We start from the raw sequence: 17,941 nt of genomic DNA, 5'->3' as shown, positions 1-17,941 counted from the left end.
GCTTATAGTGTTAATACGATTTATAAGTCACAGAAGCATAAAAAATTGAAGGTTACAGAAAATTAATTATAAGTTTAATATAAATAAATTCAAACTTCATTATACTTACAATATTCTTTTATCGATATCGATACGGCGGACGTTCACTCCATCATCAATGAAGGAAGTGCGACGGGAATTCATGTTATTTCCGGGAAGTTTCATTTCAAAACACTCATGAAAATTGTAGTCTCACTACCCTTCGTTCTAACTGTTTAAGAAGCATTGTATTTGAAACATTTTCAGAAGTAAAGGCAACCAACATACAAAGCATATGAATACGAGGAACTAAAAGGAATCTCACTCCAACGAGAACATCTATCATTGCAACACACTATTCCCAAAGACGTTTCCCATACATTTCGGACAGATTTCGTCCAAAAAATATTTCAGATGACCCAGTTAAATATAGAGATCCGAATTGAAAGCACCCTAGGACTTGAGACAGACTTTACCGGTACTCTAACTCAGAAAAGTGGCTATAAGACAAAAACAATCAAATTATCAATTTCCCTCAGTGCGGAATTCAAGATCATTCCATACAATTGAGTTTATTTACCATGCGAGCTCCTATAAATAAAATTTCACCTCATTTCGAGGGTCGCATTGAAGGATTGACCGGATCAGATCAATCCCTAAGGCCAGGGATCGGGCATTACTTTCGTAGCCACTGAAAATTCATGATAATAGATGTTTATATTTCAAAGAGTACGCGAAGCTCTATGCAGGGTGAAGAGAGCCCGTTGAGCCTATTTTCATTGTTAGAGCCCATCGATCGGACTCTCCCAAGACTCTTGGGTTATGACACGAACACTCGAAAACATCCGACGAGAGTTAGATCCGCTTATGTAGGCGTATTGATTATATTGGCACTTAAAATGACTTCGGGAAGTTTCATAAGACATTTTACAGCACCGCAGACTAAAAACGAACGACAAGGTAATCGACTCGAGGGCTTTAAAGGCTAAACTCTAATAAAAGAACAAATAAAAGACGAAGGTTAGAAACTTGTGAGGAGCAATTATTACCTCGGCGAAACTCGAAAAATCAGGTTATCTTTCTCTTTAAAGGAAAGACAAGCCATTCAATAGTTTTTTTTCAATTTCAGTTTTTCTTATTGTCTTAAAGGAGTTATTTTTATAAGAACGGGTACTTCTATGACTGTGAACAGAGAGCGCTATCGGGGGCAAGCTCAAGGTAGCGGAGTAAGAGCGAGCAAAGAAGACATAAGAAAGATAGAAAAGCTAGGGTAGGTATTAATTATAAAATAGAAATTACAATGAAACTTAACGAATTCAAAAGGTTGCAAAGTTATGCTTTCTGCTTCCAATGACCGAGCAATATTCTCGGAAACCAAGGGTCACCATTGATGCATACACTAGATAAATCATCCCGATAAGTTCATTAATTTGTTAGAAACATGAGTGTTACTTGTAGTATCACAAATTTAAACTCGCATATAACAATACATGATAAAAAAGAAACCTTGGCTAAAAAGCCTTTCGGGGAAAGGTGGTAAATTATTCACAAGTATGCTGTGCCAAATAAGTAGTATACTATGAGTTCGGACCCGGTACATGAGGGTTTAAACACACATAAAATATACATGTAACTACCGATAGTTTACAAAAATCATTCGATTCGACGCTACGTAAGTTCCTTTCTTCGGCAAGTACTTCAGAATGAGCCCTCACAGTTTTATTACAATTTGCGGGCAATATTGCTAGACATCTCTGCGTACGTCCTACCTGGAGTTTCTGTCCTTATGAAATAGCACATAATTTCCATTTACCTTGTTCAAAATCCCGTACTTACTGCACCACCGAAACACCAGTCTTGTGAAAACCACACGAGTTGTGAATTGATGTATGCACACGATTGGAGAGAAAAATGCGTAGATCGAGGGACGGTGTGTAAGGTTGTAATTGCCGTTCAGCGAAAAAAAAACAAAACCGAAAGAAAGCAATATGGCTTTCATGCAAGTGATGTTGTCACCTGGAGCCTAGAAAAATCGAGCGTTATGTTCAATCTTGTTCAACATTTTATCCTCATTTTCATGTGAACAGTTCTTTCTTAGCTATTTCCCGTAAAATCTGTACAACTCGAGGAGTATACACACTTATCAGGAGGTTGTGGCTGGGAACACTGAAAGGAATAGCAAAAACCTGCGCAACGCAGTAGTCCTTACAAGGACAAATACCTCCTAAGATTACCCAATGGTAAAGAAGCATGCCCAAATACGCATATGAGAAAAGGAATTAGGATGCTTTATAAACCCCTAGGCCAATGCATTATTTGTACTATAATTATTACGTTGAGAATTAATATCGTTGGATGAGGATTTTTCGAAACTTAAGATTCTTAAATTACGTATTTGAATACGCTCCAGGTCGTTAATTGTCAAATATTGATTCTTTAAATCCCAAGAAACTGCGGGATATGCCGCAACAGTAACTTTTTACGGAGTCATCCGCTAATATGCATTTCAATGTAACAATTTCAGAATGTAAAAATCATCCCGGTCAAGGTGAATGATTTTTACACTGAAATTGTTGCGTTGATTCTTTATCTTATCCATCCGTTCTCCAGTTCCCTTATATTTACACTTTGCGCCCACCTTCAATTTAGAAATCAAATCTGAATTCCTTTTCCTTACTCTACTTCGCTTAACATACGCATTCATTTATAAGAGAAGCTAGGCTGGGAATCACCCACGCAGCGAAGGCTAAATTACAGATTTAATCGTTTGAATTAACAGGAAGAACAGGAGAACTCTGTAGCAATGATGTTGAAAGTGTATTATTAGCCCCATCGTACTACAGTAGGATAGAAGAATTCTGCATGTCCGGGTTTTCACCGCGTTGTTGTTTGAAGCCGACAACAGTTTCGCCGAAGTTTCATCCGGCGTCTTCAGGTCGAAGACGCCGGATGAAACTTCGGCGAAACTGTTGTCGGCTTCAAACAACAACGCGGTGAAAACCCGGACATGCAGAATTCTTCAAGCCACCGCCGCGAAAATCTACGCAGCCATATACAGTAGGATAGGTTATAAAAATAAAATTACAGAGATTAAGGGTAGAATAGATAGGTTTAAGGTGTGATTTTTTCCACGAACGATAAGGGAACGGAATAACATCAACCGACTGCGGTAGGGTCATAGTTGGGTCAAAATTAGTCTGGTGTGTAGTCACCCCCTACCACTCACCCTAGCAGTGGCTTGCAGGGTACTAAAATATCAAATATCATTTATACGTAGTTCGATACATATTGATAAATCCTTATGTACTAATTTGGGAATAATTATAACATACCATTTCAAAAATCATTTAATTCTTCCCTTGAAACAAAAGTTGAGAAAGAATATCCTGGCGTACGGACAAACAACACATCGCATCGCATTAAGGCCAATTTTCGCATTTTCATCATTATTTACCCTTTACCCCATTGGGCAATGTATCCTTTTCACAAATATAAATGAGGAAATAATCCCCATCAAATGAATTGAAATCGCATCCAAGTTGTGCCTCTCTTTGATGTCGATGTTCACATTACCAGATGCAGGTTTAAGTATCTTAGATGCACAAGCAGCTACTATCAAATAAATTCAACGATCCTGACTACTCTTGTGAACAGCGACAGCCGCCATTATACAGGCAGCTTAAACACGCTTGGATGAACACCCACACCTGCCGTGCGAGGACAAGTACACATAGTATACATCCCCACAACTTTGGAAAAACGAAAGCAATTTCGTGAAACCTTACGAACCTCCCCAACTCCACCACCGCGGAAACGTGACGAGGCCTAAACGGGGGATGCGCCTCGAGTTTTACGCTCGCTCATGGCTTGCCAAGTGGAATTAAAGGAAAAATTAAAGTGAGACTCTTTAAGGGCGGATGGAGGGAGAGTGAAGCGGGGAGAAGAGAGAGAGAGGGCTCTTGCACCACTTCTGACGGCGCCAGGTGTGGTTTCACGCTACGGGAAGAGATAAGCGGGAGGGGGGCTGGACGGGGGACAGAGAGCGACACACCCTCTCACCACCTGAGAAGTGGGCATACGGCAGCCCTCACTCCTATCACACTCTCTCTCCCTCCACCCTTCGGGACGGCACCCCTCCAAATTTAACCACCCCATAGCTTCCCACCTCAAAACATCCCCTTCTCACCCCTCCCTTCCAGCCCCCACTTCCCTCGGCCCTCAGTTAGAACCTTGCAGTCGTTCGACTGCAGTCCCTCTCCGCACTCCCCTCTGGATTATGAATGCCCACGCGCGCACTAAACAGAATGGCAGGCAGTTGTATACTTTCGCGATGAATAGGCGGACCCCCCCCCCCACGTAATCGGTGGCCACAATCGCCGTGAGGCGTGTCACAACGCCAGACGCCGAAGCGGGACGTCACTTGCGCTCTAATTGCAAGACGCGGTCGCATCCAGAGGGGAAGACGTCACGACGACGAGATTCGTCAGAGGCGCGTTACTATTTCGTGTTCCACATTTCCCTTCGCATTTCACATAAATAAGCGCGACCGTGCGCTCTCCGTGCCATTTTGACTCCCCTGAATGATGCTGCAGGCGAGTCATAAGACAACTATGTCCTCTGTTACGCTTAGCAAGATGTGTTCTTACTCTCAAACGCAAATGTTAGCCCAGAAAGCTCGCGTGAAGAATTCGACGGACGTCACCCCAGGTATTACAGGGCACAAATGCACCATCATTTTTCAACAAGAGTAATCACATAGAAGGGTATGATCTCGAGGGATAATTTCAATGGCATGAAAATTTGTATTAACTAAATTGAAATTCACAAAAAGAAAATTAATTTCAATTTTCCCACAAGAAACTATCACTGAACACATAAAGTGGAGTTTCTATTTAGACCGACTAGACTAATTAGCTAATGAAATCCAGATGATGCTATGTAGCGAAACTAGTCGACAATAATAAATTCTTCCCTGCGGAAACGAAGTCTTTGATTCTTTCTTCGTGCTTTACAACTAGACAGGATTAGCTAAGATATTAGAATATATCTTTGCAAACTTTCAAGCTTTTCGCAAAATACTCAATAGCTTTTGAAACGGAGAGGGAGTGACTACTGGCTGAGAGTTTGTTATGTGACAATCCAATACCGATTTTTTGTGGAACTCTATTCCTGTAGATGGTTACCTAGTAGACCGAAATATTAGAATAGAGTTCCACAAAAATCAGTATTGGCTATAGGATTGGAAATAACTTTTGATAACCTTGAAATATATGGTACAATAAAGAGAGCGGTTACTTTTTGTTTCGTATCGAATCAGTCCATCATGTTAACCGGTAACCCAAGCTGAAAACATTTCACTGAAAAAATCATCCACATTCTTCCGGAAAAGATTTAAAAAATCAATTCCATATGATACGGTCATATGGGATTATGTAGACAGAATAATTCCTGCGACATGGAACATTCGTTAGGAAAAATGTGAAGATAATTAAATAAGCAGTAAACATAGACTATGCTAACTTAACATTTTTACACTACAGCCTTAATTTTTTATAAGGCTCACGAAAGGGGCAATTCAAGAACCTAACAAATTCTTTTCCTCCAACTGTGCGCCAAAAAATCCTAGAGGATTGGAATATACTTTTAGTGCAGTTCCCTGTGGAAATGACGCAAAAAGAAATCGTCCAGTATTCCAAAAGGTTATAGCAAACAAATACCAAATGTGCTAACACGTGGGGACGATTTTATTTACGCCAGCTAGCTGCGTGAATTGTAAAACAAAAAAGAGAGAACGTAAGGGTCCTCATAGGTAAATCAAATGGGATCCTATTCCGGAGTAAGTCCAACTGATAGGAAAATTAAGAAGATTAAAGCAAACCTCTTGATTTCGATTGTATAATTTTAATTTTTTGGGTGACTAGCTGGAACCATGCTTTTTAATTCTCCTGATCATGAATAGGATAATTTTTCAACCTACGTTAATGAACTTAGGTCTCTGAATTGCAAGGACATTTTGTTAGGCTTTACAGGCAAGGTTCATTTTTATACACTTTGCTCCGGCACACAATATGTTACACAATGAAAAAAGCCTTAACGTACTGATGTTGTTAACCATTATCTACACAGTTCACTGGGAATAGAAAATATAACTTTCCGCCAATAGATCACGTGCGCAAGCCCTACGGCGAGTAAGGTCAAAAGAAAGAATAAATCGTCTATTATACACATGACAAACTCAGCATTTGAAACTGGGTTACCGGATAATTAACTCGAAATAAATGCTACTTTTATTGGTCGCGAAATACTTGGGTTCCACCTTATACTTAAGAATATATCAGGAGACTACTCAAGGAATAATTAAGGTAAATTGAGCAAATTTCAAGTGATGCTGCCCCTTCATTCTCTAACATATCTTAAAATTTCAATATTACCATTCGTAAGACGCCAATTCCGACTGAGTGTTTGCTAAACTTGCCAGCCGGTAAACGAAAAAAAACGAGGGCTTGACATTCATCATTGGTATCACGGGGATCCTTCGAAGATTATCCATGGGCGAGGCGAGGAAACAATGCCTTGCAGCTTGTCGCTCGTGTCGAAAGAAGTCATGCAAATGAGATCGGGACTAGAGCGTGGGCGGGTGAGTAACATCACTGTTGCCGCGTGCGCACGCAAGGCTCGAAGAAGCTATCAGCAAATACTTGAGAGAGCACAGTGTGGGAGAAAAAGGAGGGGAAGGGAGAGGGGCGGAAGTTTGAAGGAATGGTGAACGCAATAATGCATCTCACTCCACCTCTTCCCTCGCAGAAGGATTCCACAGTTCTGAGGCAGGAGACCGTTTATGCCGTCGAAGCGTTTATTCCACAGCTCTCCTTCACTCGACACCTCGGAAGAGTACTGACGCAGCCCTCGTGATAACCGTGAGGAGGAAAAAGACGGAGCGAGAGGACGGATTGTTAGGAATTCCAGACTGTGGGCCGCTCTGACCCACTCTTCCGCAGTCGAACTGCTCGCGATCAACTCTTAGCAGAAGCCACTGTTCCCCCACTTCCCAGGAGAAAGTCGTTCGACGGTTTTCCCTCCTCACCGATTTGTGTGCTATCAACTGAGGCGGTGAGAGGAACTTGAAAAAGATTAAACAATGAACATTCCTTGAACTGGAGGCTCATTGGACCTGAAAATTGTTGCGATCACAAATAACGGACTGGTATCATATGCAATACTATGGAATATAAAACCGAGAAGTTTATCTCATCCGCTCTTTCCACGCAAAAGTGATTTTAATTAATGGTAGCTGTTATTTTGTTTTGTGGGGTTACTTATCGGACAGAGAGAAATGAAATGTCCACATTGACAGAATTAATACTGATGCCATCCAATCCGAATGGAAAATAAGTTCACGTCATGACAATATGAGTGAAAGAAATAGAATGATCGTGCCTATGTTAAGTGGCTGAGTGCTATCTATTAATAGACGGATAATTACTTCAAGAGTCAATCTGGTACAAAATTAGAAATGACAGAGTGATATGTAAGAGGAACAAAAATAATCACGTCCAAAATTAGCTCAAAGATATTCGAGAAATTCGATCGGCAGCCAATTGAATGTTGAAATGCCAGCTCTTGCGAAGATCACCACCCATTTTGAAAATGACTGAATTTATGAGATTTAATTGTTTATTCATGACACGCTGCAATTATAATTGCTTTTAAGATTGCGACTATGACAGAGGATATGCAAACATACGATTTACGATTACGTGCAGTGTAATTTTGGTGGCAGTTATCTTTGGGAAATCAAACTACGTCAATATCAACTTTCATTATATGAGCCCTATCAGATAATACTAACTTAAATAAAATTTTCCTCTGCCGGATAACTTTTCAAATACGTTCAAAAAACCATCAACTAAACTTACGGTGAGCAGAATTATTTTCAGCATCCGAAAATCGTTTTTAATTGTAAGTAACATGATCGAAAACTGTATACATTAATTAGATTGCGGACAATAACATGCAACTAAAGTAACAGGCAATAGAATTCCTGTTTACATTCAACATTCATTTCTATCAATACCATTATATTGCAATGCTATCAATCCTTTTCTTAACATAGTAGTCTTACCCAGGCAACAACATGCCTCGTCTAAGCTACTAAACTAACAGTCCTACAAACCTATCTAACATGCAGCTGATATAGTATTTTATCATTATTATTTCATACTACATACATGTTCTTGGATTAAAGCTAATCGATTCTTCCTTGGTATCTTCTCCCAATTATTCCATTACTTTAAAATGTAACGTCTTCACGCTTACGAGCCTCTTTGATGTTCCGATATCAGCCATAGTCTTTCAACCACATCTTGCTCCGTCCTCCTGGTTTCTCGACTAAGTTTATTATTTAGGTACCCGCCACCCCATTCTCACTCGGCAATTTATTAATTATCACTTGGCATTCTTATCTTTTTATACATTTTAAATCTGTTCCGTTACCTTTTGCATCTTCCTTTTCCTTTTAATCTCTGAAAATTCCAATTTATATTTCATAACGACTAAATAAATACTCATATCTACTTTTATCAAGGGGAATCTGTGAAAATCACAGCATAAATTTGTTTGCTACTAATATTACAACTATCTTCCTCTGCCTCCTGGATTTCACAAGTGTGTACACGCCATTAGTCGTGTTTGAACCGAATGTTACCCATTATCGAGTTATCAAACCATTTCATCTGCAAACATCCATTGTTTCATCACCGCGGCCATTTCTTGTCCCTATAACATATACTCCCCTACCTCACTCCCATCTCTCCCTTCGCCCACATCTGCGTCCCAAAATCTCCACCACTGACAAGCGCTTCCTTCCGGGAACGTTGCCAATTATTTTCTCTAGTTTACCACAAACGCCCACTTCTTTCTCCCTGTGACTACTTGTCGGTATGTTAACCTGTATTACAACTATAATGTTAATCTGTTTTAATCTCTACCAACAGTATTCTACAACTCTAAGACTACATTAACAACACTCCTGCCGAATTTTTGGGTCCGTAACACATCTACCCCACAATGATTCTCCTTCCCTCTGCTATACTGTAGTCTGCAATTATCGCCCTAGTAGTCACCGCTCTCTTAATGTCAATCTTTCTGCTACCACAATTTCGAGAAATGAGCAGGTATTTCGCAACAGCGAGAGTCTTCTCCCCTTCCCTAGAGGGTCGAATTGCATGGTATCCAAGTTATACATATTATCTGATGTTTCTGCCCATTATGGTTTCATGAAATATTATCAATCGCTTTCCGACTGCCTTCCTCAATAGTATTTATTTATATACGCATGGGCACAAACATATGAATTGGAAATACTAATGTAAATGCAGTATAGCGTGCGGCCCCTATTAAGAAATAACTTTCAATAGGATAAGTGATAACTAGTACTACACAGCAAATTTTCGCAAAACAAAAAAAACTATGATTTACTTGAGTAAAAAAAACATGATTTCATTTCAGAATACAGTAAAAAACCAATATATTGGTCGATAAAACATATCATGCCCGCATCGCTAAAATAAGAACGTTAAAAAAAAGAGGAACCCTTTTTTCAATGAATTAATAGGAGTAAATTTTAGAAAATTTAAAAATAAATGCTTCTTTATAATAACTATTTCCGAAGTACTTTTACGTGTATCTTTGCTTAAGCACTCAAACCATCTTGCGATATAATAACTGAAACACCAAAACCTGCCAGTATGTTTTCTCGGCGAGATTCAAAACTTCAATCAACTCTTGCCCAAGAATAAAACACCCTTAATCGAGCTTGATGGGGATTTCATGAAATGCAAAAAATTGGGGGAGGCGGAAAAGGGAGAGGATCAACTAAAATGTGAACCCTTCTCAATAAGATCTTTCCATAGACACCCGTTCAGCTGGGGTTCTCTGACAACAAAAAATCCGGTGCCTGGAGAAGCAGCACAGGGAGGAAAAGTTAAATGTGAATGCCAATATTGATAACTGCCACTAGCAGTACGCAAGTTTACGAAGTTTCAAGTCGATGGAACAAAAATCGAAAACATTATTTGAATGGGACTAAATAAACTTCCAATTAGATCAAGTTTTTTTGCAATTCACATATCCCTAATATATACACTCGCAGAGTAGTAAGATTTTCGGTCGTTATAAAATATGTAACACTCAGACACAAAGCAGCATAAAATTATCGGCTAATTTTAGAAAACGATTCTTAAATGTGAGATTATAGTAAATGTTACGTAATTATTCAAATTGCACTTGGTAAAAACCCGAAAGTAGTAAAAAAACCATAAACACAGTGATCAACCCGAAGGTTGGTTTGGTAGGTGATGTTAGAGTTCTCCCATTACTAAGACCGACGGCATGTGAAATCACACATCAGGGTAGGGGGCCAGTTCCTTTCCCTGAGCTGGTTTCCCTGGTTGATCTGGTACTCTAAAATTCACACAGCTTGCGTGGAGCTGAGGAAGCTCCGAGAGGTTTGCCCGGGAATCAAACACGGTCCCTCCGGTTAGCAGTCCAACGCTATACCGCTTGACTACTGCGACTGACACGAAAAAAAATAATTTAACTGAAATTAAGTTCTGGCTACAGGTAATTTAGCATGGTCACTGAGCGTGAACTTCCAAAACGAGAGAAAATAGCAGAAAAATGGTAGTAGTTTTAGGCGAATCCTTGTGCTAATAGTTATCTTCAAACCAACATTAAGAAAAAAATCAACAGATGAAATGACTTTCCCCTCTAGTCAACTAATATCGCCAAATTACAGCAAAACACTTTACTCCAAAATACCCACATAGAAAATTAAATACAAATAATTAACTCAATTAATTCAAATCCTCTCCGTCATTTACATTTGTGATAAAATTGAAACACCACGACGTACGAATAATTTTCAATCACATATTGTTTTGATATGTTTTGGTAATAATATTTCACTATTAACCCAAGAAAAAACATCTGTCTTACACTTATTAGCCCTTACCATTGCCATAACATTTGTAATAAAACTACCTCTGGAATTATTTTTCAAAAAGAAAAACTCATTTCATTAAAAAAATTATTTTTATTTAAATATTTTTAATTCTCTGACCAACGCGAGTCATAAAAAGCCTTTACGATCCAGCTTTGGAAACTTTGACTGTAGGCACTCAACGCTATTTCCAACGAAAACTAATACGGCAGGATTATATGCTTTCCTGTGATATTTTATGCTAGGCAAAATTTCTCGTGGCACTAAGGAATTGGTGGATTGAATCTTACAATGAAATATAAAATATAAAAAGTTTGTACGAAGAAAAATAAAAAGTTTGTACGAAAAATAAAACAATTAAAGAATTTTAGTCGTTTTAGATGGATTTCTTTGTAAGTTTTTACTCTTGTCAATTCGCATTTTTTGCTAAGAAAATGATCAGCCAAATTCCGCAATTATTTCAACTACACAATAACTTACCATCGCTTATCATCAATAGAGCTTTCAGGAACTTTGTCTTTATTGTCGCTAGGTACGCAATAAAAAAGTTTTTATTTTTCATAAAACAACTGCTTCGTCCTAGCATGAGCATGGATACACTTTTTTACTTCTCCCCGGAACACTACGGAACTAATATGATTTTTTTGCGACGCGAATGCCATACGTTAATATTCCCAGCTCTTGCTTCTGCTTTGTTTTTAAGCATACATGAACAAAAAGTGTATAAACTTGATTAAATTAAGTACAGATACAGTTGTGAAGGTTCGCCGGGGACACTTTTTAGCTGGCATATGTGCTTAAGTTGAAAAAAAACGGTTTACACTGCATTACCTGATCCGCTATTCAAGCAAACTGTAAGAGAAGGAATGCAGGTCTCCAAGTTTATTGTCAATACCTTTTACGCCAGTTTTCATCAGAATAGACTGACCTCTCGAAACATGGGCAACATGTTAAAAGGCTAATGGCTAGCAGGATGAATATAAGATTAACGGGAGTAATGATGCGAAGGAATTAGGTGACAAAAGAAAAGAACGACGGGCTTCCAAAACAACTGACGACGAAGAGCGTAAACAACGGAGAAGGGGGAGACTGTTTAGACGCTCTCCACCCAGCCGATTCAATCACCTTCCCTTCCACCCTCTTCTGAACCTGGAGACACCGGGCTGCGGCGACCTCCCCAACGGTCTCCGAAAGAAGAAACGGGGCGCGATCGATCGGCCGCCCTTCAACCATTCTACGCCCTTGATAAATTGACAGATGGCATTCCCTCTCTCCCCGGTGCGCCAAAGACAATCAATTGCCAGTCAACGCCAGATCAATCCCTGTTATTAATCGAAATCCTAAAGAAAATGAATGTTTACGATTCAAACCCTTAATCTCCGTTTCTGCAGCAAAACAATGGGATGCGCACTATTTTATGATTACTTTAATAACTCGATCAAATTTAGCCTGATCAAAAAGCTTGAAATTAGCATTCCGCCTGAGGATAATATACTTGTATGAATACAATAAAGCCACGAATATGTCATGACAAATGTAGAAAATTGATAAATCAATCGCGTAATAATAGGTTTTATTTACTCAATAAAGCTTCCTCATATCTTCCTTTGAGTCACAAGCATTCTATCGTGTGGTTAGAATTAAGAGCATAGGACAATCAATTGCACGATACGCATAAGAATCACGTCAGTAAACTGTCTAAGGCTACATTTAAATAAGGCGATGCTAAGGAAACGTAAATGATAACGCAAAGCAATCCGAATCGATTTATCCCTTCTCCTCGGATCATTCGTGAGGCCATTACGAACTAATATGATTTAAATTTAAAGTATTCCTAAAAATTCCTCAGATTTGAGTTGATGTGACCTACATGGCTTAATTTAAGGAGATATATTATAGGAATTCCTCAAGGTCAAATGTCTCTTTAATGCAACCGTCATCCTTTTAAACACCGGCCCGAAGCCTTAGCTCTCTATTCACTTCGACGGTATCCGATTAGTAGCATCGCACGTTCACAAAACGGTTAAAATAAACAAATAGGCACCGTGATCAATCTACCTCTTGGAGCACAAATACCCATAGTCATAATAAAATTAATTACGTAAGCTTCTTGAGAAAAAGAACGAAGAATTTGTAAGAATATATAAAGGAATAACCGTGCATGCGTCTTTCGTCACCGCCCCGTTAAGTGGTGGCGCAAGGAGAAATGAGGCACGAAAGAAATTTCAGTCAAACGGCCTAAAAAGGGGAAACATGAAAGTAAACAAAGAGTCCAGCTTGTGTGACCTCTGCAACACCTCTGAGTATCCCATATACCAGCAGAACATTTTAAACAAGGAAGAACCAGAGAAACGTAGCATTGCTCTTTAACCTTTTGGTCACATTTCTCCAATATTTTTCTATTAATTATAGTTTTTTGTTAGCTTGTCCACATATAACCCGAATGTGTTTCACCCAGGAGAGGTCGTGAGTGAGGGTAACGACAAAGTATTTAATCGAGTCTACACTTTCCATTCCGGAATTCCTGATGCAGTAGCCGTTCGGGAGAGAATTGATATTATTCTAAAAATTTAAGTCCAAGTTAATCTTTACAAAGTTTTATTGTAATTGACAAGTGTCGCACAAACGTTGAATAGCATTTAGGTCATCATGCTTTATTCTCAGGATAACGAATATCTCTGTAACTCACTTCATCGTCGGCATATAAACGTATCATACTATTAACAAAAGATTTAATGTTGTTTACGCTGAGAAGGAATGAAATATGTACTGAAACACTTCCCTGGGGAACTCCGGAGGGAACTCCGGAAGAAACTCCTACTGCACTAGAGATAACACAGCCTATGACTACTCTTTGTACACGACCATTCAAAAAGTCTTTAATTCAGTCCAGGATATTTTTATCTGTGCCATATCTTCTAGCTCTGTGAGTTTACAATGAGGTAGTTTGTCGAAAGTATTTTAAATCTAGATACATAATTCAATTTCCAATCGGGGATTGAATTGCGGACATCGTTGGATGAGGACGTGTAAATGAAGACACCTAAGAGATTATTACATCTATTCGAAGTGTAGTAATGAACCTAAAAATGTTTCAAGGGTAAGAAGGGTGGCGCATGAGTGATGGTTTCTCAATTAATTTAAGAAAAGGGACACTTTGCACATTATTTAAGAAAAACCAATAAAAGAGAATTAATAACCCATGCCCCAAACTGGAGTCTAACCGACAACCTTCGGACTGAGCGGTCTACCGTACGACATCGGATATTCCCTCAGTAAATAGGAGTCAAGTTCTCTTAGATGAAATATCACTAAATACGTTGCTTTGCAATTAATATGGAAGTAGTCGCAGGCATACGTAACTGGAATCGTGGAGAAACACTCTCCTTGCTACAAAAAAATACTTATTGATTTTATTGCATTTGTCCGTTCAAATATTTCCCAAGAAAAAAAGAGTAAAAACTATATTTCTGCTTCGCAACCCTATCAGCTACCCACCACTCCAGCAGTATCCCACTTCACTACCTCCCTTCGAACTAAAGACGCAGTTCATTTCATTTCCAAGGGAGACACCACCTTTGCCTCGATTACAAAATCACTACGTTGCTGATTAAACGCATGAACTCGGAAGCCCACGCTCCAGTGACTCACTAAGTATTTAGCCAGCATTCCAATGGAATTTCCGAACGAATACTGATTCACCCATAATCTGAACTCGTCTCGAGTACGCCAACACCCACTGGGTTCCGGATTATAGCAGATTTCTCCGACGATAATTGCAGTACAAACATGTATAAAAATAGGAAACTGCAGATAATTCACGGCAGGAACCAATGATATCCGTGGAATATCGAAGTTCAAATTCGGATGTGGAGCATGCACCTTGCATGCTTAAGAAATTTGCGGAGGGCCAACGGTAACCGGATACGACGGCCTGATCCATGCGGAGCAAAAATACGATCGAGCGCTTGAATTTTGTCCATGAAACGAGACCGGGATGCCTCATATGGATGAGCCGAAAACGGTGTTGGATTCACCAATCACTGACGTCCATCGTTTTCAGTAGATGACTATAACCGCCACCAATAAAAATAACCATCAATGACTTCCCACGTCCTAATTAAAATTGTTATAAGCAACCCCAACACCATTTACATCAACAAAGCGGTCCATTCTCAACATTGCATCTTTCATAACAAATACACCGGTGCGGTCGGGGGCAATAAAACTTGGTACTGTGGGTCGTCAATCTTTGAATGATACTTAAATATTTAAAATAAAATAACCACTCAATGGTACGAATAAAAGCGGTAAAAAACTCTGAGCGATAGATATTCACATAAATTGAACATTCAAATCATTAAAATTTCTAATAAGGTTTTTCTAATAAGTCTAAAGGTAAGGACAGCAACAAGTACCGCTAAGGCAAAATTTGTTTTTAATGGAAAAAATTTGACACTAAATACATATGTTGAGGCAAAAAAATCACACTAAGGCTAATAATGACAGTTATAATTGGGGCAAAGGCAAAATTACCATTGACCTCATTGACGTTTTCCCTAAAACAGAGAACCGCGAGAGAAATAGCCCTACGTGCACGAGAAAATACAGGCTGAAATAAGACCTGCAGCTATACTCACCGTCTCATAATACGTTTCTTCTGTAACCATTTATCCATTAGTAAATAATAATAACAGAATCTAAATACGTCTTTCAACTTTAAAAAAAAGTTTTTCAACGTATACATTTTTTGCAGATTAATTAACTACTCCTTACTCTTCTTCATCTTTGGGATCAGTGACACATTTCTTCAATTTTTTTCATAAAAAATTCATCCCGTTGTATTTTAGAAAGATTCTTTCGGCATTGCGTTCAATAAAAATGTTCGAATCAGTCTTTTAGACTATATTTCATATGACAGGCAGACATGCTAGCAATTCTAAGCTAAAACACATCAAAACAAGCTTTGGTTATTCTATTACATGCCCAGGGAAAGAGACTTCCTAGTACGTAATGGTTAACGGGTAAAATTTTTATAAGTGAGAAAGAATTAACTATAATTCTTAAAAGCATTTAGCTTCCACTAAGCCAATGTAATGGAATCGGAACTATGCAGCTTGAATCAAACACACTAATAAAAATAAGAGAAATGCTTTTCTTTAAGTTAATAATGTTAACCAGAACAGAAAAAAGGCATTGAACGATAGAAAATTACTCGGTTGCACTTCGTGGTATATCAATTTCCGTAAAATTAAATATACGTACCCTATGTAACGAAAGAAAATTTAAAAATATACTACTGAATATCAACTTGTTAACCAAATCTTAATAGTGATAAAAAGCGGAATAGTATATGTACATGGGGACCGAAGCACACTTAGGTTTTCATGGTAGATGGAATTGTAACATGACGATCATACCAAGTGCGAATATTTAAAAATTTCCGATTTAAGTGCATTTCCGCCAATGACCATCCTTCCGTCACATTATAGTTTCCCTTAGTCTACCCCTTCCCTGAATTCCATCTACGTGGGCTCTCTTCCATACCCAGGCTCCGGGGCCACGGCTAGGTCCTAGTCCACTCCGGCTACTCACACTCGAATATGAGCCTCGAAGCCATTTTTGGGCATCGGGGTGGGGGGATAGGGTAACCCAATATCTCCTCCGACGCCCCAGTCCTTACATCTCATGTCCCCCTCTCCGTGGCTAGGCTGGCCATTCCTTGCACGCGTGCGTGCGGTACACAAAGGTGGACCTGCGTCTGCGCACACTTTCCCCTTCCAAAGGATGCTGTGCCGTAAGGATCTGAATTACGAATGATCGACTCGGTAACAACCACAAATGGTGTACATTATTACTTGTTCTAACGATGCATACCGGCGTGGATATTTAAATATATTTCCAAAACATGCTCGGGAATCACACGAACGCTAATTGACAAAGTGCCGTAATCAATGAACAGTTAAGTTCGTAATCGAAATCCTACATTAAAATAAATCCTATGAATGAAAGTACTCCCTGACAATAAAAAATACACTAATTCACACGCACGTATACAATTTTAAAAATGATTAAGCCACCAACGAACACCACAAGAATTAGTTGAACCATTGACACTTAATGAACTGTATAACGTTTCACTAATAAAGAAAGATAATATCATGAATAAGAACTGAACAAAACATTTTACTTGGCCAATGCTATGCAAATTGTAATGGAGACACTCAAGCAAAAATCTACGAGCAATTCTTAGTTAAATATATTTTAACTGAATGAGTATTGATACAATATTTGAAAGCTATCCCTGACAAAGAAATATTGATACATTATTTCCATGCATAATAAACCATCTCACTAAGAGCAGCCTCCCAAGAACACAGCCTTGTTTATATCACAATTGATTTGTTGTCGTTCCATCTCCTCTGCACTGACGCTCCATACGACAAGCGAGCCTGTCCCTTAAAACGCAGTGCATCTGGCAGACTACTACCACGAAGTATTTGCTAGTGGTAGGCGAACTGATAACAATTAAGTACTTACTTTTTTTTGCTGCTTCTCCCACGCCGGGTCCAGAAGGCCCTCCCTCTCCCATTCCTCTTCAGGCTGCATGTAGCCGTCTCCATACGGCTCCACGTTATTCATCGCGTTTTGTGTCATCGTTGAACTTTCGTATTGAATTGCTTTAGCCGTATACAACGTCCACAACAGCTATCGAGGCAGGGCGTGACACCACCTCACTCACCGTACGATCCCTCCTATGGGTCTCAGCTTGCAAGGCTCTCGGCCTTCGTCTTGTCACGTGACCACGGGGGTTTGGATTCCTTACCATAATATTTTCTACAAAGTAGTTGTAATTAATTTTCCTTCTCAATAAGAGTATATAGTTTTATTTAATTTTTAAAAATTAAAATGTATTAATAAATA

At 39.0% G+C, this 17,941-nt stretch overlaps 1 protein-coding gene across 3 annotated transcripts in view; it reads right to left on the bottom strand.

Annotated features, from left to right (window-relative positions):
* The window catches only part of Actn (alpha actinin), an 80,398-nt gene extending 62,618 nt beyond the window's left edge, over positions 1–17,780 (bottom strand). For all 3 annotated transcript variants that reach the window (XM_071585775.1, XM_071585773.1, XM_071585774.1), the window contains exon 1: positions 17,558–17,780. In XM_071585775.1, the coding sequence (XP_071441876.1) occupies positions 17,558–17,674 (117 nt within the window). In that variant the 5' untranslated portion in view covers positions 17,675–17,780. The remainder of the gene's footprint in view (positions 1–17,557) is intronic.
* Between the last annotated feature and the right edge of the window lie 161 nt (positions 17,781–17,941).

Source organism: Hetaerina americana, unplaced genomic scaffold, assembly GCF_022747635.1.
Source record: "Hetaerina americana unplaced genomic scaffold, ioHetAmer1.1.p SCAF_2, whole genome shotgun sequence".
Taxonomy (NCBI): Eukaryota; Metazoa; Arthropoda; class Insecta; order Odonata; family Calopterygidae; genus Hetaerina; species Hetaerina americana.
This window is presented reverse-complemented; position numbering and strand designations above follow the sequence as displayed.